This window comes from Leopardus geoffroyi, chromosome A2, assembly GCF_018350155.1.
Source record: "Leopardus geoffroyi isolate Oge1 chromosome A2, O.geoffroyi_Oge1_pat1.0, whole genome shotgun sequence".
NCBI classification, from domain to species: domain Eukaryota; kingdom Metazoa; phylum Chordata; class Mammalia; order Carnivora; family Felidae; genus Leopardus; species Leopardus geoffroyi.
Genome location: NC_059331.1, coordinates 100450664 through 100477649, shown reverse-complemented (window position 1 = coordinate 100477649; position 26986 = coordinate 100450664). Strand labels below are relative to the sequence as shown.

The following is a 26986-nucleotide window of genomic DNA, read 5'->3' as shown; positions in this document are numbered from 1 at the left end:
TTTTCTACAAATTCACTTCTAAATTCCAGAGGTTCAACATTACCAAATCCAAAATCTAATCTCAAACCTTGACACCTCTGCCTTTCACTATAATCCTGTATTTACAACTGCCTAGAGCTCATCTCTATTTGATACTTTTCCATCAGCACTCAGTGGGTAACATGTCCTTGTCTTTCCCAACATCCTCAGAATCGAACCATTCACAAACATTATAAATCATACAAAGAGATGTCACCAAACATGGCAGAGTAGGAAACTCCAACAGTTCATCCCCCCACAAAAGCAATAAATTTCCTAGCAAAAATGGTCAAAACCAACTTTTTCAGAACTCTGGAAATTAATGGAAAGCTTGTAGCAATCAAGTAAATGTTTAGCCAAGAAAAACAGTCAAATCTTGGTCAGAGAGCTCTGTGGTATTTTAACGCATTCTGGTCCCGTCCCATGTTCTCCAACTGGGCAGTGGTTGAGGACAAAAGTTCATGTTCCCAATACAGGTATCCAGTATCAGAGGGAACAGAACAGACCTTATTCTGAAACAATTGGGATTTTTTTTGTTGTTGTTGAGATCTGTTTGGTGACTCCTTACAGGAGCAGCTCAAAGGCCTTGCTTTAATTCCTCCTCTCAGAACGCCCCCAGTGCTAGGGGACCACCCAGGGACATTTGTCAAAAACCTGTAAGGCAGGTTATTGATGCCTGGGGCAAGAGATAACAGTTAAGACAAACAACAGACTAACCAAAAAACCTGGAATAAAGGCTAATGAATGAGATGCTTTGCAAAGTAAAGGTTTTAAAAAGCACCCACATATTTCTGGGAATTTAAAAGGTCACATGCAGGGCCATATATCTAAAATGTTGAAGAAGTTTAGACTCTGTGCCACTGCTTAGAGGAGAGCCCTTGAGGAGGGCTGCCTGAACAGGTACATCCACACACACTTTTCAAGAGCAAGACATAAATTTTTATCGTAAGCCACTGAGACTTTGGGATTATTTGTTACAGAAATTGGCATTAATTATATGAATAATACAGACCTAGAATCTAAGGAACCTAGAAGACATGTGTGTTATTTTGCTGTAAAGTGAAGAGTTTGCTTAAAGAAAAGTGAGTGACTTTTTATACTACGTTCTGTTCACTTTGTCTATCAACAAATATATTTTCTTTATATTGCTGAATTACTAACAAAAACATTAACAAGAAAAATGTAAAAATAGGCTGCTTTCCTATGTGTATATAGGCGTATTCTTCTATAAGCGCATAGCAGCTACCCCCCCACCATATCTTAAATTACATAAAACATATCGTTATGTAAATGGAATTACATACACTCAAATTTAACTTTGCTAGAATACATCTATCTTATAAAGTGAGTTTCACCACATTCAGAGAATTTTAGCATTAACATCTGGGACCAAGAACTGAAAATAACAACTACGAACTACTTTCAAGCTAAAAATGAAAAGTAATAGAGTCAATACAAATCTATTCAAATTGTATTCAAATCAATGCAATTATTCTTCTGAATAATAATGCTTCAGATGAGAAATATATGACAAAGAAGAGCTGTGAATAATAAGAGAATCACTTAAGCTGTGGACGGCAAAGAAACAAATGAAAAACATGCAATTGTGCACGGTTTACCTGGAATGACCAAAGCCCCAAACCTGTATTCATCTCGAATTCATATTTTTAACAAAAAAATAACAATAGTTTTATAAAATGCTCCAAAAATACACAGAAAAAATTTCAGAAACTGCATCTCAAAAAATATCATATACACATAAAATACTAACTTCCTTGAGCATGTTGCCATATGCCATATTTAAAAGTATCATGAATTTCTTTTCCTTATTTGGAAAATATCTTATTTGGTATTTGGATGTGTTGGCTTGGTAAGCCAATTAAATAGGTTTTCCATTTATATTATCAAGTTTAATTAAACTAATCCATAAAATGGACAGGTGGCTTTAAAAGATGCCTATAAAGAATCTTCTGGTTGAACACAGTATTAATAACACACGCACCAGCAAAGAAAATAACAGAGAAGAGACACTTTTCCTACTGCTGTGCCATATACCAAACATATACTCCAAACACCATACACCAGAAGCAGATGTAGAGGTTATAGGGAGAGGTCTCTGTCAGTTTGGGTGGCCTGGAAGTACTGGAGAACTAACCTCATTTACTGAGTGAATCCTACAAGATCCTGTCACACAGTTAGGAGGATGCCAGTGACAACCTGTAATTTAAATACCAATAGAACAAAATGTCCCTTATTTTTTCAATGAGAAGCTTATAGAAATTCTGACTATCTTCTTGCCTTACCCTGGGGGATTGCCTTGCTGTAATCATGCCAGTACATCATGCTAATAGTACACGTACTACTAGTATCTCGACCAGATTAATGAAGTAAAAATAATGGTAAAAATGTACCCTTGATATGTGATGAGAATCGAATTTGCTCCTGTGATCTTCCTCCCCCAAACTGATAACCCCAGTTTATTCATGAGGAAAACATCAGACAAGTCCAAGTTGGAAGACATTCTACAAAATATCCAACTTGCACCCCTCAAAACTGTTAAGGTCATCAAAAACTGAGAAAATCGGAGAAACTTTCCTAGTCTAGAAAAGGCTAAGGAAACATGACAACTAAATGCAATGTGGTCTCCTAGGTGGAATCTTGAAACAGAAAAAGGTCATTAGGTAAAAATTAGGCAAATATGAATAAAGGATGAACTTTGTTAGTAACAGTGTAACAATACTGGTTCTTTGGTTGTGACAAATACGCCATACGTTTTGAAAAATGGCAATATAATCAAGTCTAAAAAACTCAGCCCAAAATTTTCAAAAGTAACAAGACTACTTGAAATACAAATTTACATTCACTACTGTTAATGATGAACACTTTGCCTTAAATGCATATTGTGATTTAAATGTTAGCTAATGGTAAGACATACTCAGAATTTATAAAACAGTAAGTATATATAAATCTATGCCCCAAAAACATAAAAACCACAATTCTAGAAAATTATGAGTAGATTAATTAGATGTGATACAACGGTTAATACATCACCAATTATTTATTGAGTACACATTAAACATCAGGTGCTAGAGATACAAGGATAATCATACAATTTGATTTAAAGCAGCTTATAATTTAGTGATCAAACAGACAAGTGAAAAGGTAATTAGCACACAATGTAATAAAAAACAGTAAGAAAACACCTGCCAAAAATAGAAATGAATACAGAGTTCAATGGGAGCACTTGGGCTGAGAAATGAGACATGAGGCAGAGAATGTGCCTGGAACAAGGTGCCATCTAAGCTGACACTCAAGGGATAAGAAGGTGGTCAGCTAAATAGGAGGAAGTTGTCCCAGAAAGAGGGACGAGCATGTACAGAAGTCTAGAGCTATGTTGTCCAAGAGTATAGCCATACGCCAACATGAGTATTGAACGCTTGAAATAGGACTACTGAGAACCTGAATTCTTAATTTTATTTCGTTTAAGACTGAAGCAGTTCAACATAGTAAAGAGATCAATTCTCCAAGTTTAACACAATTCCTATCAAAATCCCAGAAATGCTTTTTGTAGGCATAGACAAGCTTATCCTAAAATGTATATATGGAAAAAAGGGTCTTAGAATAGTTAAAACAATTTTGGAAAAGAAAAATAAAATGGGAGGAGTCACACTTCTTGGTGTTAGGACTTACTATATCGCTACAGCAAACAAGACAGTGTGATGGAGGGACAGCCATACAGATCAATGGAACAAATTAGAGAACCAGAGGAACCAAGGAACCAATTAGAGAACCAAGGAACAGACTCACCCAAACATGCCTAAATGATTTTTTAACAAGGTGCAAAAGCAATTCAATGGAAGAGAAATAGTCTTTTCAACAAATGGTGCTGAAGCAATTGGACATCCATAGGCCAAAAAAATTTGAACCCTGAGCTAAACCTTGCAGTGCATGTATAATTCAAGATGGATCACTGGCTTAAATATTAAACTATAAAACTTCCAGAAAACAAACAAACAAACATAGGAGCAAATCTTCAGGACCTAGGAGTAGGTGAAGACTTTTTGACTTGACTTGAAAAATATAGTCCATAAAAGGAAAAAAATGATAAACTAGACTTCAAAATTTAAAACCTCTGCTCTGGGGGCACCTGGATGGCTCAGTTAGTTAAGTGGCCAACTCTTGACTTCGGCTGAGGTCATGATCTCACAGGTTTGTGAGTTTGAGCCCCACATCCGGCTCTGTGCTTACAGCTCCAGGGCCTGCTTCAGATCGTCTGTCTCCCTCTCTCCTCCCCTCCCTAACTCACATGCACGCATACTGTCTCTCTCTCTCTCTCTCAAAAATAAATGTTATAAAAAATTAAAAAACAAAAAACAATCTCTGCTCTGAAAAAGACTGTTACAAGAATGAACAACAAATTACAGACTAGAGGAAATTTTTGCAAACCACATATCTTACAAAAGACTGGTATCTAGAATACATATAAAGAATTATCAAAACACAACACAAAAAAAATCCAATTAGAAAATGGGCAAAAGGCATGCACAGACATTTCAAGGACAATATACAGGTGGCAAATAAGCACATGAAAAGATGTTCACCATCGTAAGTCACTAGAAAAATGCAAATTAAAACACAATGAGAGATCACTACACAACTATCAAAATGGCCACACACACACACACACAAACTAGCCAATTATACATTACAGGTAGGTATATAAAATGGTACAGTCACTCCGGAATATAGTTTGACGATTCCTTTCGAATGGGTTTGCACTGCAAGTCCAGCAACTGCTCTCTTGGGGATTCCTCCCAGAAAAATTACAACATTCTCATACAGGAGCTTATATGCAAATGTTCACAACAGTTTTATTCGTAATAGCCAAGAAATGCAAATTATGCAAATGTCCTCCAATGGACAATGGTTTCACAATGGTTAAGCCATCTGTGGAACCATGTGTACCACAGAATACTACTCAGCAATTAAAAAGAACAAACTATTGATACACAAAGCAATTTGGATGAATCTCAAGGGAATTATGCTATGTGAAAAAGCAAATCTCAAAAAGTTCCACACTTTATGATTATTTATACGACATTCCTGAATGGCAAAATTACACAGGTGGAGAAGAGATTAGTAGTCCCCAGGGATTAGGGATGGGGAAGGGATGGGGCGAGTGTGGCTACAAAGGGGTGGCCCAAGCCTTGTGATGATAGCACAGATCTGTGTCATCATTGTGGTGGTGCTTACACAAACTTCCCATGTAAAACTGCATAGATCAACATACACAGCCACAAGTGCATTTATAACTGCAGAAATAAAAATAAACCATCTGGGGTATAAACAATGTCTATTAGATCTGATAATGTACTACAGTTATACAAATGTTAACACTGGGCAAAGGTAGCTTAACACCTCCCCGCCCCGTACGTATCTTTGCAACTTCTTATAAATCTATAACGAATTCAAAATAAAGTTAAAAAAAAAAAAAAAAAAAACCTGAACCAGCATAAAATATTTTCCCAGTAAACACAAACTTCTTGTTTTGATAGGAAACATTTTACTTTAACAACTGTGTTGTGTAAGATATTACTGTGTTGTACTAGGGAAGGAAAGTGCAAGCATTACTTGTAGCACTACACACAGGCACACAGCTAATCTAGTTAGTGTCCACAGACCGATTCAGTTCAAGTGATCTCTAATGTCATGCACATTAGAATACTTGATGCAAGACAGCATGACTTACAGTATAACTATCGATTGGTAATTAAGTCAAAATACCTCTTTTAAAAATTATATATAATTACATTTGTTTCAGCTTAAAACTCTAGTATGGACAACTTTAAATTTAAAAGAAAGACATATTAATGCAGAATTATACAGAATTGAATAGATCCAAAAGCCAGAAGAACTGGAAGAAGCTATTACAAATTTCATGATGAATGGAAAATGTAATTTACTAGAGCAGAGCAAAATAAGAAAGCTGTTTGGTTTTGTGCCAATTATTAATTTATAGCTGCTCTGCTCCAAATTCACCAAAAGCCTACTTTGTGAAATGGACCTGGGCCCTTTAAATACTTTCCTTCTGCCTGCTGGCGCAGTGCTACACTTTGTCAGTAGAGGGCACAGGGGAGACACTGCCTGGGTAAAGGGCTCTGCCTCCTGGCACTTGATCTAGCAGGGCGCCTCCAGAACTCTCAGCTCACACAGTGCCTGGTGGCCAAACCACCAGTAGCCAACAGCTCCCCTCTTCAGTGAGGCATCTCCCTGTATACAGCTTGGGTGCTAATTTCCGGCAAGTTCCAAATGACAGATTTCTAGCAAGGTCTGCCAGCACGGCACCACAGCAACTTCTCTGTCATCCAGTGAGTTATAGCTGTGCCCCCTCCAGCAAGGTCTGGATCTAAGCTCTTACTTAAGCTTAGTGGAAATTTTCATTGGTATTTCTTAGGAGTGCTGTTGGCAGCCCTAACTTTTCACGTTATGTGGCCAATAATTCTTTTAGGTTTAGATTTCTATAAGATACAAATATCTTGCCAGGTCTAATTTGTACTTTCTAGCAAAATGGGTCTAAAGCAAATATTCTTTTTATTTGGAAGATGGAGAAAGTAAAGAATAAACTATGAAACATAACAAAGGTGATAGAGCAAATCAGTGCACAGAGTCCAAAACTAAAAAAATCTTGACTAAATTCAGTACTTTATTCATAAAACTATAGTATACCACTTCCCTACCAAAACTATCACCTGATTAAGTGGATAAAAGTATAACAACCACACATTCTGGTTGGTTAGAGGATCATCCTGGTTTATTACCACTGTTCTCACATTTCATCCAGTTTAAAATGTGTCCTGAATTTTGTCACTTTTTACCAAAATATTAGCAGTTGCATTAAGACAGCTGGGGTGGTATTGGCATACCTCCATTTTGTACTTCCAACTTCAGCCAGTCGAGTCTAGTAGTGACAGAGATGCAACAAAGACAAGCTCTCAGTTTAAGTGGTTAAATCTGGAAGATGACTACTAATAATTCACAACTCTTGCCTAACCCTTTCCTGATGCAGTATAAGTAACATATTCTTTTTGAAGATGGCATGCAAGGCCTGACTGATAAGCAAGTGCACTCAGACACAAACGCTCCAGATTCATAACTTCCTGGTCCAGAGTAGACCGAAATTCACTCTCTTGGAGGTAAAATATCTGACATTATTGTCAGTGCTACTCAAATTCTGTTAAAAAGCTCAACATCATTTTTACAGTGATAATACAAATATGTTTTGGTGTAGTGCCAAAGAAACAGAGATTGTTAAATTTAGAGACTCTCAGAGAAGGAATATACGGTATTTGTAATTAGTTGTGGTGCGTATGTAATTTATAACTGTGCCCAAACTGTGATATTCTAATCAGAACAGTACCTGTTGTTAAAAATAACACTTCTTACGAATCTGTAGTTTCACAGTAAAAGTAATCTACAAAATTCTGTAACAAGGCTGACACTGAATGCAATGCTTCAGCACAGTTGTATCAACTTTCTGTTTGTGCTGCCTATTATCTATAGATGTAAAGGCGTGCCTGGGTGGCACAGTCGGTTAAGCGTCCGACTTCGGCTCGGTCATGATCTCGGGGACCCTGAGTTTGAGCCCCGCGTCGGGCTCTGTGCTGACAACTCAGAGCCTGGAGTGTGCTTTGGATTCTGTCTCCCTCTCTCTCTGCCCCTCCCCTGCTCACACTCTCTCAGAAATAAACATTAAAAATTTTAAAAATATTGGAGCTTTAAAAAAACTAACTTGTACATCAACCTAAGAGTTCTACAATAATATTGAACATTTTTGTAAACAAGTTTTTAAATTCTGGTTGCATTTTGTTCAAATCAGTAGGAATTCTTTATGAGACAAAGAAGCAAAAAGTTTAAGCTTTTAACTTACAACAAATGGCATTTTTAAAAAACAAAGTTTGTAAACAAGAAGACTGAAATTTGTTGCTACTAAAAGAAACATTAAATTTTAAAAGCACAAACAGCATATAAGATTTAATTCTGAAATTCCATCATTACATATCTATTACAACTTTTGACAGCAATCTTTTTTAAAGGAGCTATTTATAAATGGATATATTTATACTCACACTAAAATGGATAAAAATTGAAAAGGCCTATGATTTTCGAGCATCTAAATTTGGCAAAACATTCAAAATAATCATAAAGACAACTTATCTGACAAGGTCTGTCTTGTAAAAATATTTGTCAAAGAAAGTTACTCTAAATGGAGATTAAAAGATAGTACCTGTTAAAATATTTGGGCTTAAATAGTGATACCTTAAAATACAAAAAAAAAAAAAAAAAGGTTAATTTGAGAAATCCTCCATTGAGCAGAATTACCTTTAGCTCCCTTGATATCTCAGTACCTACAGAAAGATGTTTTTCTCAAAGAAGTCAACAATTCAAAGCTGTTAATGATAAAATGTAACTTTGAAAAGGCTTGCAGGCAATTTTAAGGAAAAATTTTAAATAACAAAACAATATTGCCAAAATTGTGTTCTTCAGGAAAAAAGTGACACAGTATTATAGACAGAAACAGCTAAAAAGAAAGGATATTACTATATCCCAAGAGTTATTATCCTATTTATGTTCTTTTTGTATTGTTCATATAATCACTATAAAGGGGGGGAGGTGCCTTAAAGTAAACAGATATATATAATTTTTATATTTTGAAAATTTATTTTTGGAAAGTTTTCATAAAGAACTATTGTATAGGTCTATCAATAAAAGCCAAATTTGTAGGTCAATAAATATACCTTTTATATATGTGTATGTGTGTTGTACAATTTTACTTTAATGCCTTACACCCAGGTGTCCCACTTTTGTCAAATTATACAATACAAAAAAAACACTTGCACATTGAAAAAGGCCATAATGTTTCTAGCCACAGGTAAAAAATGCCATGCCATTCCCTTTTTTCAAACTAGATAATCATCTAATGTTCAAAACAAAATTTCCACAAAATTTCCAAATTTTTACTTTGATCTTTTTCAGGTCAAATGATGACCTTTAAATTTTTATTAAAAGTACACTGTTTTAGTAAGAATCACAAATATTAACTCAAAAACAATAATGTATTTTGGTAGCTATCTGCCTTGAAAGATTGTCAACTCCAGAAAACAAAGATTATACCTGGTGAAATTTTTTTATGATTATGAATTATCAGTGTCTACAGTGGTATATGAAACATGGCAAGCATTAATATTTACAGAATGAAATGAATTTCTTAAATTAAGACAAGGGCACTTTCACAGAAGATCTGACTATGATAGTGAAAACAGTAAGCCTAAGACAACCATTCAAAATTCTAAGCAAGTTAACATAAAAGAATGTATGTTGCATCAATTCCTTAATTTCTAAAATAAAGTCAAATAAAAGTCCACATACTGGGTTTGATACATTTATAAATAGTAAACCACCAAACTAAATTTCCCCTAAACTGACTAATCAAGAAAAAATACACTTACCAAAACAATTATTTTAAACACTATTCAGGGGAAACCCATGAAACCTTCAAAAATGGATTAAACCTGTATACAAGAAAATAGAAAAAAAGTTCTACTTTAAAATTAGTGAAAACATTTAAAATCCTTTAAATGGCAAGAATATTTGATATAGATATACATATTTATATGAGACAATACAAACAGGAAAATTACTAGCTGCAACATGAAAAGACAAAACACTATTTCAGATAAAAAAATTTTTTTTTTAGTTTTTTTAATATATATTTTTTTAACGTTTATTCACTTTTTGAGAGACAGAGACAGTGTGTGAGCAGGGCAGGGGCTGAGAGAGAGGGAGACACAGAATCCAAAGCAGGCTCCAGGCTCTGAGCTGTCAGCACAGAGCCCGACACGGCCTGACACGGCCTGACACGGCCCGACACACCGACACGGGGCTTGAACTCAGGAGCCATGAGATCATGACCTGAGCCGAAGTTGGATGCTTAACTGACTGAGCCACCCAGGCGCCCCTATTTCTGATAAAATCGAAACAAACTTTTCTGAAATTTATTCAACAGCCTTTCCAGATATAAGGATCTTCTGCCATCATGTGGAAACTTCTGAAATTACACTTCACAAAAAATACCAGTATCTCTTCTGATACTGGAAAATTCCAGTGTCTTGGTAGAGGATTTGTTTCCCAATATTAGAATCCAGTTATAAACAAGATACATATTCTTAGAAGAATTTAGTGAAAATGATTATGCACAGTTGCTCTTAGCTCCTCTCTTCTTCCTGAGAGAAGATGGTGTTGACTGCGGCTTAAGGAAACTGCATGACGGACACTCAACCTCTTTTTTGTTTCCAAGATTCTTAGCAATTATGGCTATCCTAGGTCTCTTGCAGTTCATGATCTTAAATTCCTTAAATATTTGTTCCTCACCTCTTCCCCACTTTAGGCACTTTAAAAACTATCTTCAATGGAAAAGGAAACAGGAATATAAAACTACTTTAACTTGTCCTGAGTAATTAAGAACCACACATGTTGGTTATAAATTTTATAAAGACCAAAAGCTTAGTAACAGCTACACAGCAACAACAACAACACAATTATAAACTGTACCTACATTCATATGCCTAGTGACTTATCAATATATCTAGACAAAAACATGAATTAAACTGCTTGGACTAAGCCTAGTACCCTATGAAATTTAACACTGAATTCTTATGTATTTATGAAATACAATTTAAGAATTCTCGTATCAGGGTAAAAGACTTTGCATAACTCTTAATCTTTATAAAGGCTACACACATTCAACTGATTAATTTTTTAATCTAACTATGGCTATTAGTATGTTTGGTCTTCATCTGAAATACAATCACACAAATTTTCTTTTGGGAAAAAAAAGACAAGATTCACTGAACAGCTTTTATAAGCAAAACACTGTCCCAGGAGCTTTAAAGTACACAAAGATAGGTAAAACAGAATTTTTGTCCTCAAGGGATTTACCATCTACTAGTGCCAAAAGAACGTGCATAAATAACTATACTACAATGTTGAAACATTATCAAAACAAAAATGCCAAAAAAAGAATGTTTTAGGAAATTAGAAGATAGAGTTTTGCTATATACTGAAGAATTAATTAAGAAAGAGTAGATAGGAAAGTACTGAAGCTGTTGTGAAAGAAATTTTAGGATTTGGCCATATGGAAAAAGGAAAACATTTAGACCAAATGAATAGTGAAAGTCAAAACAACTTCAAGTCACGTTTAGAGAACAACACTCAGTCAAATGTGACTGGATCGTAGGCTACATGGTAGAGAATATTGAGATGGAAGGAAAAATATATTCAAGCCAGATTTTGCACAGTTTCAAACTCTAGGTTAAAGAGAGGCCAATGGGAAAACAATGATGATTTTTGACAAAAGCAATGATACGGTCAAAGTTGTGTTTTATAAGCTGACAATTAAAAGAGATGAGGCAAGACTATTTATGATATTGCTATAAACATCTAGAGGTAATGAGAATGCAAATAGGTCAGGGTTCTGATATGGTAATAGGAAACAAAATCAACAGAATTTAGCAACTAATTGGATATAGATGATAAGAGAGAAAGAAGAGTTAAAAATGAAATCACAAAATTTGTTTTTAGCACCGTCAACAAATCTTGCCTCCTTCCTACCCCACGCCAGAGGTTAAGTAGCTAGCATTTATTGAGAACTAATTATGGCTCAAGGCAACCGTTGTGAATACATTATCTTACTGACTCCTTAACCTCAGAGGTAACTACTGCTGGTATTCCCATTTTACTGATGAGGAAACAGGCTTGGAGTGGTTAATCAAATTATCCAAGGTCACAGGGTATGTGACTGGACTAGTCAATGTCAGATAATCATTAAAGTGTTACTGATAACAGTTTACAATGGAATCTCCCACAGGGAGATTTTTAATGTTTGTGAGAGAGAGACAGAGCGAGCAGGGGAAGGGCAGAGAGGGAGACACAGAACCCAAAGCAGACACCAGGCTCTGAACTGTCAGCACAGAGACCAACACAGGGCTCCAACTCACGGACCACCAGATTGTGACCTGAGCAAAGTCGGACACTTAACCTACTGAGCCACCCAGGTGCCCCGGGGTAAAAGAAACTCAAAGATAAAAAGATCTTTAGAATACAACAGAATGGATCCCTATGAAGGAACATCAAGAGACAAGATAGATACACTGAGTAGAAAACTGCCTAATCATTGATGCAATTGGCTGAAGGAGTTTTCCTCCTGTACTCATACAGGTTTTTGCCCTACTGCCCAAAGACCAACATTTCCAGCTGCTATTCTTTAAGGTACAATGTGTCTCATACTATCTTACACAGTCTTGTAGCCAACTTAATAAACTCCCTAAAGATACTGACCATGTATTAATCTCTGAATCCCCTGAAAATGAGTAGGCATTGAATGAATGAGTGAACCAATAAACTCAGATGGGCTGCTTCCATCTAGTCCTCCCTGACATCCTGTGACCAACATCCTCACGCAATTCAAGGCCCATATTTGGAACAATTTCTGATTCTTTACTTCCCTTCCAGTTTTTGACCTTAATAATGTCCTCTGGACTATCCCTCAATACACTCAATTTGTAAAGACCATAGAAAAACAAATGTTTGGCTCTATTTTTGTACAAAAGGCTTTTCTCCTAAATCCCAGGACATTTCCAAAGGTTCCCTAACCCACTGACTACTCCTCCAGTTGTCAAGGAAAGGCTTTACTTTCCAAGGGACCCAACAGTACCCATGTTCAATTGAGAGAGGATTTTCCTTTGACTGACTATCCAGTAGGCTGTGCAAAGGATCTAAAAGATGCAGCCAAGTTCCCAACGCTCTCAGCTTTGATTTGTGTATAACTTTCCCAGAGAAACAATGTAACAAATAGTAGTTAGGCTCCCCAGACAGCCTTGCAGAAAAAGTCTATTTAACCACAGAGCAGTTAGAATATTACACAACAGCAAATACATTTTATGTTTTCACTATAAATATACCATGTTTATGCTATATTATGGACTAAAGAGATGTTTACGGCTAATTCTGGTTAACACCATTTTAAAATCCACAAAAGGAGGACACATTATCATTAGTATCTTCCAAATATTAAGCAGAGCAATAAACTACTGGGAATCAAACTACAGAGAGTAGAAAGCTAACAAACATAACTAAAAAGCAACATATACATCTACTTCTATGACTACAAAGATAAAACAAAAAGAAAAAATATTAGGATTTGGGATACAGTTTGCTTTTAAGATAGAAAAAAACTAAATAACTTTTTAAACTTTGGATAACTTCACACTAGCCCAGTGAGTATTTAAGAAAATATAGTTTAAAAATATACTGTAGTTCAATCTTACTATATGAACACTGCCACCTCCTTAATTTAGGGTGTAGAGCACATTTTGATAGCATTTAGTTGAAAAGAATAGAACTAAAATAATCTGGTGTGTCTCACTCATCAAAAGTGCCAAATCTGAATTTGTTCTTCACATCAAACAGAAATTAAATTTTATTCTTTTTAGACACACGCCATCGACATGTGTAGACACACCCTATTTAAAACAAATTTGATGTATGCAAATGCAGGTTTACACAAAGAAACAAATTATGGGCTGATTATTCACCACAAAAGGATTCACAAAGAATTCCCTTAATAGTAAGTTTGCCAGTATATTTAAAGTATAGTTACATTAAAAAAAAAATCCATTTATAAACAACTTTTCAAAAATATAGTATAAAAGTAGTTACAAAAGTATCAAGCTTCAGAAACTTCTATCACTACAATCTTTGTCCCCAAAGCTTGACAAATCTAGAAGGTGAAACTGATAGATTAAATACAATAGCTGAAAATGGCATAGAAATATATATTTTTAAATAGTTCTTAATTATATACTTTTGTAACTATCCTAATAATAATCATTAAACTACCAAATTCTTCTTTAAAACTATACGCAGAGGCTGGCATAGTTAATATGGCTAAAGGTGGCCCAGAGCAAACAGTCCAGCTGCCTTCTTTATGCAGGTAAAGCAGCATCTGTACAAAAGAAGAAAAATCCAGAGATCCCAATAAGCATCGTAGTTTTTGCTTTGTTTTCCTTTGCAGTGTTCTAAGTGCCCTGAGATATAGAAGACAATATGTAGGGAAAGGAAATCCAAATTTGATGATCCAAAAATGGAGCATTTTGGACCATTTGGGGAAGGAGGAAAGATCCTAACGCCCCCAAATGGCCATTACTGGCTAATTTCTTCTGTTCTGTTCAGAGTGCACCCTAAGATCAAAGCCAAAAGCCCTAGCATCTCCACTGAAGACCAAACAGATGTTGAGTAATCTGACAGCAAAAAAACAAAAAACCAAAAAAAAAAAAAAAACCAGCCTCACAATAAGGTAGTGAGGCTAAAAAAAAGAAAAAGAATTTAGCCAGGAGGGAAAACTTGATGGTACAAAGGAGATAGCTTGTTGCCTAAAAAAGAAAAAAAGAGGAAGAGGAAGAAAGTGAAGAGGATGACAGGAGGAGGGGAGATGGAGGGGTTTGAGGATGAGCGGAGGATAGAGAAAACTGAGTATCTCCACATGAATTCCAGAGTGAAGAAAACGTGGTATAGACCTCTCTGTCTCTACCCTCATTAGATTTAATTACAAAATTAGAACAGAATCATACTGCACTTTCTAAAAGCATCCTGGAAGTATTAAGTGATTTACATGAATGAAGTAGCCATGGGTTTTAGAGCACTCAGACACTATTATCAAAGTTATACATGTTTCCAAATTTTTTAAAATAAGTTTTTCTCACTCTGCACATCTTGCTCTTAGCTTTGTAAAGGCATTTAAAGATGTTCATGGTATTTTTTATAAGCAGTATTAACTGGGGTCATTGGCTAGGAATCCTGAGCTATCAATCTAGGTACCCATTGCTTATGAAATGGCTAAGTAACATACACAAACTATCACGGCCCATGCTGGGAAGTGTGAGGCAGTGAACAAGATGCCTTTTGGAGGAGTCATGGTTTAGAATGTGTGCTATGAAACTAGGCCCACTGATGCTACATGCTGATGTTGTTGTGGTTGTTTTGGGGTAAATGTATATATGTATTTGCCATGCCATCTACTGCCAGTCTTAGTTTGGAAGGGGGAAAGTCTCTATGAGAAGTGTATGTATTTTTTATTCAATGGGATAGTTTTTAAACAAGCTGTAGGTCTCCTCACCTTCAGCAAAATGAAGAGTCACTGCATCAAAGTCCAGAAACCTTTGTTACTTAAACATACAGTATGTAATATTCTATTTTTATTTGTTTATAATAATGAAATCTTTTTGAAGGAAAATAAAACATTTATGTGTGTATTTAAATTCTATTCAAATAAAGCATAAATACTTATTTTTTGAGAGCACAGAAGTCAAAATGCAGTTTATTTTGGAAATGCTTCCAAGCTCTAGTGATTTACAAGTTGAGAAGAGCAAAAACTTGTAAATAAGATAAATATGATCCTTCCTTGGGAATCAAGCTAATTAAATCAACACACAATGGGAAATATCTGAATTCTCTCAGGCCCAGATGACAAATTAGGTAGCTGAATCTATTAGCACATTAATAGCAATAATAATAACAAAGCTTTGACAGAAATGAAGTGCTTACAATGAAAATAATAAAATAATAAACTATTCAGAGGGGGCAAACTTGCTGATATGCATTCAGCACTATCCAGGAAAAAAAAAACAGTGAAGCAATAGAACCCACGATGTTTTCTGCTGCAGATACAGTGAGGCCTGATGAAAAATCTCTCATGCCTACCCACTTCCCATTATTTTAATTCCATGTTTACCGGGCAACCTTCTAAATACTAATTCAGTTTCCCAGAAAGCTTAATAGAGGTCCACAATCCCGCACTTAAAATTCTGATGTCAAAAAACTTTCAAAAAAACAAAGCTTTTTCAGAACTTATCTGGCAACAAATCTTAACCTAAATGGACATGAGCCCTTTATTTATTCTATTTAATATTAACTGTCAAATATTTTACTACAGAAATATTAACATATTTGATTACAGGTACGATCCCAGATTCCACTGGAGTATTTCATAAAATTCAGTCATACTCCTTATTACCTTTCTAAAAATCTAAAAAATTCTGAATTCTGAGATCTCTGTAAAAGAGATCCCTGGGTCGGGGCGCCTGGGTGGCTCAGTCGGTTAAGGGGCCGACTTCGGCTCAGTTCATGATCTCACTGTCCGTGGGTTCGAGCCCCGCGTCAGGCTCTGTGCTTGTGGTGACAGCTCAGAGCCTGGAGCCTGTTTCAGATTCTGTGTCTCCCTCTCTCTCTGACCCTCTCCCCCTCTCTCTCTGTCTCAAAAATAAATAAACATTAAAAAAAATTAAAAAAAAAAAAAAAAAAAGAAAGAAAGAAAGAGATCCCTGGGTCTAAATATAAATATTCTGACTCCTGGAAAAGAAGAGCCCCCTTCACCAGTCCCCATTCCCCCACCCACAGAAATGAATATTCTGGTTTATACTTCAATCATCATTCTGATTCATACTTCAATATTTATAAATTTAGTTAGTATGAGTCTGATGCCAACATCTCTGATCGTCTCTGGGTATATTGGTATGTTGGTACACAAAGTCCAATTCCAGACCTACAAGATCAATCACCAGGAATTATAATCACAATCTTGGGGGGCACATTCCTACCTGGAATCTCTGTCCTAAACCTACTGGCTTCCAAGCCACCAAGTTAGCCCACTCACCAGTCTTCATCCTCTCTGACTGACCTACTAGCAGACAAACCAACAGTTAACCAATCTCTCCTCTCAGTCCTGTCAGCCTGGTACAACTTCTACAATACTTGGAAAAAAGCAAATGTGAAAAATTAAAATACAATAGATTTTTAACAGTTATTAAGTAGCAACTGAATTTTGATCAAATTAAGTTACTGGAGAATCAATGAATAGTTAAGTATGATCTCCAGGAAATTAAGCAGGAGAAGATTCTTCATGTTGTTTAAAAAAAAAAAAACAAAAACTTTATGCCAGAAAATGGCCCTGATGATTCTTTTCTGATCTCAGTTTAGAGCACTAACAATTCTAAAATAGGTCTTCTAGTGGTTAGTAACTAGATAAAGTTTAATTTTGAGCCTACATATTTTTTTTTTTTTTACAATACTTGATAGTTTTCAGTGTACAGGTTTGTATATCCTTTGTCTGAATTATCTCTGAGTATTTAATATTTTTTATGGTAAGCAGTATTTTTAAATCTTAATTTCCAAGTTTGGATTGCTAGTATATAAAAATACAGTTAATTTTTGTGTATTGATCATGTTATCATACAACCTTGTTAAACTAACTTACTAATTCTAGATTTTTTTGTAGATTCCATCAGACTTTCTACATAATCATATTGTCTGTGAATAAACACAGTTTTCTTCCTTTTTTCCAATCCAGATACCTTTTATTTCTTCTATCTTATTTCATTGGCCATTTACAATGTTGAATAGTTTTTTTCATTGCATTTACAAAACTCGATCTGGAATCTGGAAAATATGAGGTTCAAGGAAGAAAAGTATAATCATCCTTAACCATGACACCAAAAGATAAACACTGTTTCTGTTTAATTATATCATGAACAGGTTTCCATGCCGTTAATGCTTCTGAAATGCTATTGCTAGCTGCATACTAACCCATCCATCATATGGCTATGCTATCATTTCATTCTTCCTCCATCATTGAATATCTACACTGCTTTAGATTTTTCATTATTACCATATACATGCAGCACAATTAACATCCTTGTATATAAATCATAGAATGATCTCATATTAGAGTCCCTTTTACCCATTATTTTATTAAAGCTGTTAGTGTTTTCACTATCCAAGCTAATAAGTGTTTTATATTAATGCTGTTAATCATATATCACATTAATTCCAAATATATTCCATTTGCCTTTTTAACTTTCTAAAATTGAGAAGTTCTTAATTTTATATTAATTTTAACTGTATTGCAAAAACAAAATGTACCATTTGCAACTACATGGATGGAACTAGAGGGTATTATGCTAAACAAAATTAGTCAGAGAAAGACAAGTATCATATGACTTCACTCATCTGAGGAATTTAAGATACAAAACAGTTGAACATAAGGGAAGGGAAGCAAAAATAATATAAAAACAGGGAGGAGGACAAAACATAAGAGACTCTTAAATACAGGGAGCAAACAGAAGATTGCTGGAGGGGTTGGAGGAGGGGGGATGGGCTAAATGGGTAAGGAGCATTAAGGAATCTACTCCTGAAATCACTGTTGCACTATATGTTAACTAACTCGGATGTAAATTAAAAAATAATTTAAAAAAATTAAAAACATTAAATCTTAAAAAAACAAATACAATGTTTTTGTTTTGTTTTTTTCTTACCCATTCTATTACTATAAAAACATATTACCCTAAAACCAACAGAAAAGATTAGACAGAAAAATCAGTGTTACCATAAAAGTGTAAATAAGTTAAGCCAATTTGATACGGTTTTAACTCATCTAATATAAGCATATCTTAGAGGTAAAAAAATGTATTGGTCCATCCCTATCTTCAAGGATAAAATACTATTCTTACTGAGACCACTGAGGCCTAAATAAACCTTCCAAAAATTACAGAAAAATGTATGTGCCCAACTTTAACAACAGTTTAACAGATGTATCGTAGCAACTTCCATTCTCATTTCATTACTGAAAAAAATTTTGAGAAAGAAATGTGTGGCAACTAGCATCTTGGGCTAATAAACTTAAAAATAAATCATTATGTAAATAATAATTAAACTTTTATTTATTATGCTAGAGGTGTAGAAGATAAAAATATGATTAAGAAGCTTCTCTTTCCCTTAGGAAAAATACAAAAACTGGAGGAAGAATCAAATATACAAATAAACTGTTGCAAGCAAACAAGCAAAATTCAAAGGAAAAACACCAATAAACATTTTATATTGCAAAAGTTTAGTATTTTTTTGAAACATTAATTTCATGAGGTAAGAGCACAAGATTTTTGTCCTATCTAGCTGTGTGATACCAAATAGGTCATTTTACTTCTGTAAGCCTTAGTTACTTTATCTTTAAAAATGAAAGAATGGAGGTTCCAGTTTAAGATGGCAGACTGGAGAAATCATAGCAGCAGCAGCAGCAGCGTATTTCTTATTTCCTCCCCTTCAAAACCTCCTTAACCTGATAGTAAAGAATTTCTAGAAGGAGTAATCCATAATGACTAAAGAACAATGGAGCCACTACCAGCCAAGAGATTTCAATACATTTCTCATGACAGAAAGCAGGTAGCAGAGTATAGCTCATAAAACAGTGCAGATACAGGGAGCCAAAGCTTAGAATACAGAACAGAGAATATAGCTGAAGATGAAGCCAAACCACCAGAACCAACTGAACACAAATACAGGTAGGTAAAGAAACTAGGAGTGAGAAGCAAATCTAAGGGAGATTAATTGAAACTCTAACCCTGAAAGTAAGTTTCCAATCAACAAGCCTATCTGTATGCAGAATTCTGTTTCTTACTGCTTTATTTGTAAATAAGGACAGATGACCAAAATTCACAAGGTATTTGAGACATAATAAAGAAATATAATGAAAAACGTTCAATTACAGAGATAAGTAAGGAATAAAAAATATTGCTTTTTATTATAACCGTACTATACTAATTTTTAACCATGTGCGTACATTACCTTGACTTTTTTTAAGTGCATTAACTGAAAATAAAAAATGAATTTATTTTAGCAATCCGAAGCTCCCCTTCAGTCAATTCTAATACTCTCTATGTAAAATTTCAGACATTTATTCTTCTTAAGCAACTGTAAAATATATTTCAAAAAAAAACAGTATGTTAAACCAGTAAACTTATGCATATACAATCCTTTATCTTCTTAAATTCTGTGCAAACATTTATTTCAAATTTTTAAGACTGTGTGTTATGTATACACACACACATACAGATCTATTTTCTTTACTTTATTTTTTTAGGGTGCTTGACTGGCTCACCCAGTAAAACACCTGACTCTTGATCTTGGGGTCGTGAGCTCAAGCTTCACATTGGGTGTAGAGATGTATTTTAGAACCATAACCACTAGCATATTAATATTATTATACTACTATCATTATTTTAAGCCTGAAAAATCAAATAAATTTTAAATCATTTAAATAAAAGAAATACACCTCCATGTTTCAGTAATGTCAATACATGCAATATTGATCAAATTGGGATTTTTAAAATACCTTTAGCTATTTATAACACAAGCATTGTTATAACACATCTCGTGACATCAATAAAAGTTAAATATTCCTAAATAAAAACAACATCTTAAAAGCATCACTACAAAGCCAAATACCTCAGAAAGGGGAAAAAATTTTATGTTCCAAAGATAGTTTCATATCCTCTCCTTTATCCCCTGTTCCACATTAGATAAGGATCACAATATGGCCAAAAATTTTTAAAAGGTAAAGCTTAATGAAGAAAATATACATCACCGTTCAATAAACCATCACAAAAACACTATATTGAGGAACTTGCTGAATAAACAGCACGACTGAGAAGTTCACAAATGACTCCCTCCTACTTTGTAGATGCATCCCCCAACATCTACGATCCATCTATGGAACAGAGGATTCCTTTTCTTCTGCAAGCTCAAACACAAACCACAAATCGGGATGTTAATAAGCGACAAAATGAGGTCCCCAAATCAGGTAAGAAAGGCATACAATTATAAAAACTGCAAAATACCCATTCAAGCCTAATTATCCTAAGTTAGGGAAACTCTAAATATAGGTGACATGCAACTTAATCATACATTTTTTATCTGATGATCTACTTCAAAGTTTTAAGACAAGGATATTGTGAGTTACAAATGGATGGTTACATGAACTCTGAAGCACATCCTCTTCTCAAATACAACAAAATAAAACAAAAAAGCAAATGTTACATAATATCTAGACCATCATACAAATCTACACAATTAAACATAAGGACAAAAGTACATTCCTGTGCAGAAGAGGCCAGAACCAACCAACTGCAGAAGAAAAGAACTAAACAGTTCCAGCACTATCCTACTACCTTCTTTCTCTTAACTCCTAAATGTTAGTGGTCTATTTCTGCCTACCTTCGCCCAGGTTTTACCCAACCTGGGCACTTTCAACCATACCTCTGAACGACCAGCTAACTACAGATAGTGAATTCCACCTCTCTATCTCCAGCCACAACCTGTCTCCTAAGTATGAGACTTACACCTCAGAACATTTCCACCTGACTGTCCCACCAAAATGCTTAACACAAAATGTACCATACTGTACTCATTCTTCATCTGCCCTTTCTACAGACCTACTCTGGTTACTGGTATCATGTTCGAAAACCTGAGAGTTATCCATTCTATTTCCTCTTCTTTCATTAATCCTCCATCAGTCACCAAGTCAAGTCCCATTCTACATTATAAAGGATAACACTTAAATCCATACTCCCCATTCTCAACACCTGTCTTTGTTCAGGCACATATATATTTGGGATTACAACATCTCTCCTAATAATACTCCCTACCTTCAATCTGACTCATCCTTCATCATTCCTTTATATTGCTGCTAAAGTGATCTTTCTAGAATATAATTCGAATCATTTCACCACTGCTTAAAATCTTTTAGGAATTCCAAATAATCCTAAAATTCAGGGATTCCTAAAATCCTTAGAATATCCTGGCTCTTGCTACCTCTCTAACTTCATCTCTTCCTAATCTCTCATATACAACACTAAATTCTAAATACATCGCTGCAAATCCTAGAAAAAGTCATACTGTTTCTTACCTCAAAACCTCTGTATATGTTATTCCCACTTTTGAGAAAATCTTTTTCTTGACATGGTAACTTTGATTTGCTCAAGACTCAACTAGACATTATATGTGGCCCTCCACCGTCTCCACTCCCTACTTGCTCCCATCGCATTTAACAGACACTTTCATACTGTATTAGAATTTTTTTAATGTTTATTTATTTTTGAGAGACAGAGTGAGCAGGGGAGGGGCAGAAAAGGGGGAGACAGAGGATCTGAAGCGCATTCTGTGCTTACAGCAGTGAGCCTGATGCAGGGCTCGAACCCATGAACCAAACCATGAGATCATGACCTGAGCTAAAGTCGGATGCTCAACCGACTGAGCCACTGAGGCGCCCCTGTACTGTATTACAATTGTCTAATATACGCTACTAAATTTTGGACACTATGAAAATAAAATACAATTATTATTCATATTTGTGTGCCACAATGCCTAGCACTTTGCCTGGCAATAATAAGATAGATATTGTGATCGATAATATGATCGATAACTACTTATAGAATGTGTAAGCAAAAAGAAACAACTTCTTTCCAGAAATAATCTCTACTTATAAACATATCCCAACAGACTCAGAGCAAAACAGCTATTTAGGAAAAACAAAGAAACCTGACAAGAAAACAATGGACATAAACAAATGGGGCAGAAAAGGAAAAATTAAACACACAGAGTCTGTTCAGAGTGAGTCCTGACAGCTGTTTATCACTCTTCATCTCACATTCTATAACAACCATGTTTTACTTGCTATTTAATCTTCAACGTTTATTCTGATTTCCCAGAAAATAAGTGGTGAATAGTCCTTCTCGCCACAACAGGGCAGACAGAGAGGGGGAAAAAAAAGGAAAGTATTACCTAAATCAGTTATTCTTCAAAACTGAGCAGTTAGAACTTTAAAAATGCAATAATAAGTAAGACCCCTCATCTACCCAGCCCCAATTCCACTGCTAAGAGTTGCCTCCTGAAAGACCTGAGGTAAGATTACAACACACATTCTCCCTAACAGATTCCCAACAACTCTTCCTGAACCTACATTTTTTTTTCTCTTATGGTAAGATATTATATAAATTCACTATTTTCTCTGTATGTAAGCATATACATTTTTATCCTTAGAAAACATGAAATACTTTCCTCCTACCTTCCCCTAAGTGGTCCTTGAACAGAAAGTTCCCCAGCTGAATTCGCTCTATTATTTGCCAGTTTTCCATGATTACAAACGAAAGGAACAGAGAACTTTCTTCCTAATGCTGGGACCTCTAATATGCCTGATCCTTCCTTTCTCTTTTCCCCAGTGGTACCCATACCCAAATTTACCCTTTAAAGTAAAGCAAATTCAGAATACAATCAAGTTCTTAAGTAATTTTAGAAATATATGAGAATATCAAAATCCAAAGTCCACAAAGAACAGTAAGTCTACAACTGTGTTACTCTTAATTAGCTTGACATAAACATAAGCATCAAGCTAGTAATACTTATGCGTGCCAAATATGTAATCATCATTAACCAAAACAACAGAAACCCATGCCATAAATAGTAGCATCATATATAACATAATCATAAATCAGATATTTTGAAGAACACATAGGAGAGAAAAAAAGCCCAGAAGGCTGAAGGATATCACTTGTTGGTATCACTGTGCTAGCCAAGTTCTATTCCCCTCCAAGTCATTAGAATCTTCTCTAGTCTTCATCCTTGGAATAGAAAAACTAGCTCTCTTGGCAGAATCCACCCTACCCCCTTTCTAACTCCCAGACTTGAGAAAGACTGAGCTGCCTTGAAACTGTGAGAATTATTACTTTACCCAAATAGTTAGATCGCTAGGTTTAAACTAATCTTTACCCAGCTGCGAACTCATTAATTACAGGGCCCTAGCCACATTAAAATACACTTTTCTTCATTCCAAAAAAATAAATGAAAATGCTAGATCAATAATGGGGAAGAAGGGACAAGGCTTACCCACAGAAACATTCCAAGAAATAAATTCAGAGGGAATGAGGGCAGTAGAAAATCACAACGAGAACTCAATGGCAAGATCCATCGATGAATGCTAAACTAACTGGCAAACTTTAAGGAGAAACAAAATATTTGTATATCTTCAGAGTATCCCCCAATAGATACAGTAATTTCAAAAGGGAAAATAATAACTTTACAGTGGAGAAACTTGGCAGATAATCACTTTAACCAAGCGACCACAGTTAACATCACAAACAATAAGTCATGTTGGTATGACGTGCCCTCTGATATGATGTGTTGAGGAAAACTCATCACTCTTACGGTATCACCCTCCCACTAACGCACAACATCAATCTAATCATGAGGGGAAAAAATCAGGCAAACCCAGACTGAGAGATATTCTACAAAACAACTTACCAACATTTTTCAAAAAAATGTCAAACACATGAAAGATAAAAGATTGAAGAACTGTCACAGACGAGAGAAAATTAAGGAGACAGGATGACTAAAATGCAATGTGGGATCCTGGATTGGATCCTGCAACAGAACAAGAGCATTAGGGGATATACTGGCAAAATGTGAATAAGGCCTGTAGTTAACATCACTGTGGCAATGTTAATTTCCTTTATTTTTTTTAACGTTACATTCTTATTTTTGATAACTGCACCATGGTTATGCACAATGTTAACTTAATGTAAGGGGAAGCTGGATATAGAATATATGGGAACTCAGTACTGTCTCTGAAACTCTTCTGTAAGCCTAAGATTATTTTGACAGGTTTTTTTTTTAAAAAAGGCTGAATTCCTGATACCAAGCCTCGTAGGTTGATCAACACATTTTTTATTTAACTGGTTGTTTCTATTTTTATGCCTCTCTCCTCCAGCCTATTATCAATTTATTCTGAGTTTTTACTCTTGCTAAAAAACTTCCAAGTTCTTACACTTTAGGACCTCTCAAAGTGCCCTTATATCTTCTCAGCACAGTGCTAGATTCTCCTTTCTGTCCTGTCACAAACTGACTTAGCTTTAAAAATGTCACTTAAACACCCTAATTTCTTACAGATTCACTGCAATTAGCAATTTAAAAAGTGCTTACAAATAAATTTACAGACATTAATTTAGAGGCGCATAAATACTGTTATTATTTTACAGATAAGAAAATAAGACTAGGAAAAATTAAGCGATGTGAAATTTAATAAATTCCAGAACCTGAATCTGAATCCAGTTCTGGCTCCAAGACCAAGTTACCATATTAAAAGAAAGCAATTTGCATTTAAGATTCAACTTCCCTGTCTCCATGCAGTCTAATTACCTCCAACACACATGATTTTTATAAAAGTTCTAAATTTCACCATTGTCTAAATAACCATCTTGCAAACTACAATCAAGAATTCTGAGATTCAGTGAAAACGTTCTGTGTTCACTCAAACCATAATCTTTATAATTAAAAAAAAAAAAACAAACCCGACATCAATTTGGCCATCAACTTTAAGCTTTCAAAGAATCACTTACCTCTGTTCTTTTACTAACACTGTTTCATGCTTTCAAATACCTGAGATGACGCTCTAACTCCCAATCCATTCATTTATTGATATTCGCAAATCGTAACTAAGGCAATTATGCTAGGCCCCTAACCCCACGAAATATTCTAAATAGCCTCACTCTAAAAAAGGGATGGGAAGTCAAAGGGCTAATCCCCAATGCACGTGTCTGAGATTTAATGCAATGGTACAGTACAGCATGCAACAAAGTAACGAAACTTGAAATTCCCGAGAAATCAACTTTCACCTGACTTAACTCTGAGCATTTTTCTCCTCCACTGCTTGCGGTTGTATCCGGTATCTGTTATCAGTCAACTGAGAACATTATTAAGACCCGAGAAAGGGCACGGACATTTAGAAAACAGTATGGAAACAAGCCTCTAAGTCTGAAAACTACGTTACGAGAAAACCATTAATTTATTAATAGGCGCTTGCTACGTGCAAGGTACTGGAGAGGCAACAAGCTGCTTGACGGTGATTTATTCAATTTTGTAACCTCCCATCCTCATTCCTCCAGAGCCTGGCATGGGAATGAGCTCAAGACGAATTGTTTTGGAGACGCTGATGTAACGGGATCTGCTCCTGCCAGGAACCGGTGGCAGAAATAGACCCGCAGGTGATGTAACTTTGGGAAGTACTGTTTGAACAGCTTTGCGCTGTTTAATTCAAACGCAACAGGCTGCCGCTGTTCGATCCTGCGTGGAGCCCGCGGGAAACCAGCAGGGACAGAAGCTCTCACGGGGACAAACCGGGACACCTTTGAGGGTCTGGGGCAAAGAAAAGGTGGCATTCACTTGCCTCCCATTCCTGCAAGAAACGCTGGGCCTCGTCAGAACCAACGGTCTTATGCCTCCTAAACTCGTCCTTCACGTACTGGTCACCAAGGGCTTTAAGGTCTGGGGGCAGACCCCGGTGCAGCAGCAAGATGCGTCGATACAAGGCGCGGACCCGCGAGACGTGCCCTACCGGCATAGAGGCGAGCGTGGACCTCACACCGCGCGCCTGCGCAAAAGGACGACGCGTACCCACCCCACTTAGAAGAGGGGTCTTTGTGAACCGGCACACGGGCGGAAGAGGGCGCGCGACCTTCATCCGGTTTGGTCCGCTCTAAAATCAGGACCTTCCGGAAACCTGAGCCGCAGTGGCGGACGGGGAAATGGGCGGGTCCTTGCCTGGAGGAGGCGTGGCCTTAGTGGAGATACACCTTTGGCGCGGTTACTGAAGCCCAATTTGTTCCCGGGAGAATGGCAGCCAACCGGAGTTCTGGCGTGGGCCTTTTGTTACCCCCTCAGTCACGCCACACTCTCTTTTCTATTCTTCTTACCCTCGGATACAGGCCTGGGAAAGCTTTTTTCAAAGTCGGGCCCCTCCAGGAAGCCTTCCGTGGTTGGATCGACCCACTTCAGGTGTCTTCGAGTGTTTCTCTTCTCCGAGAGGGATCAGAGAGGGACTAGGATTAATATGTACATTCACGAGACCACCTACCCATATACTTTGCACAGCAGTGTGCTCTTAGTTTGGGCCCTGAATGTAGCCTCTTTCAAGTGAGCCCTAAACCAGCAGGTTTCATTAGCTCCAGTCAAATTGGCTGAAAAATCACAGAAAAACATT

The 26986-nt window shown here is 36.0% G+C and overlaps 1 protein-coding gene across 1 annotated transcript in view; it reads right to left on the bottom strand.

Annotated features, from left to right (window-relative positions):
* SDHAF3 (succinate dehydrogenase complex assembly factor 3) overlaps positions 1-26485 on the bottom strand; it is a 66293-nt gene extending 39808 nt beyond the window's left edge. Inside the window, exon 1 of the mRNA XM_045494867.1 lies at positions 26174-26485. Within this exon, the coding sequence (XP_045350823.1) occupies positions 26174-26467 (294 nt within the window). The 5' untranslated portion in view covers positions 26468-26485. The remainder of the gene's footprint in view (positions 1-26173) is intronic.
* Positions 26486-26986: the final 501 nt, after the last annotated feature.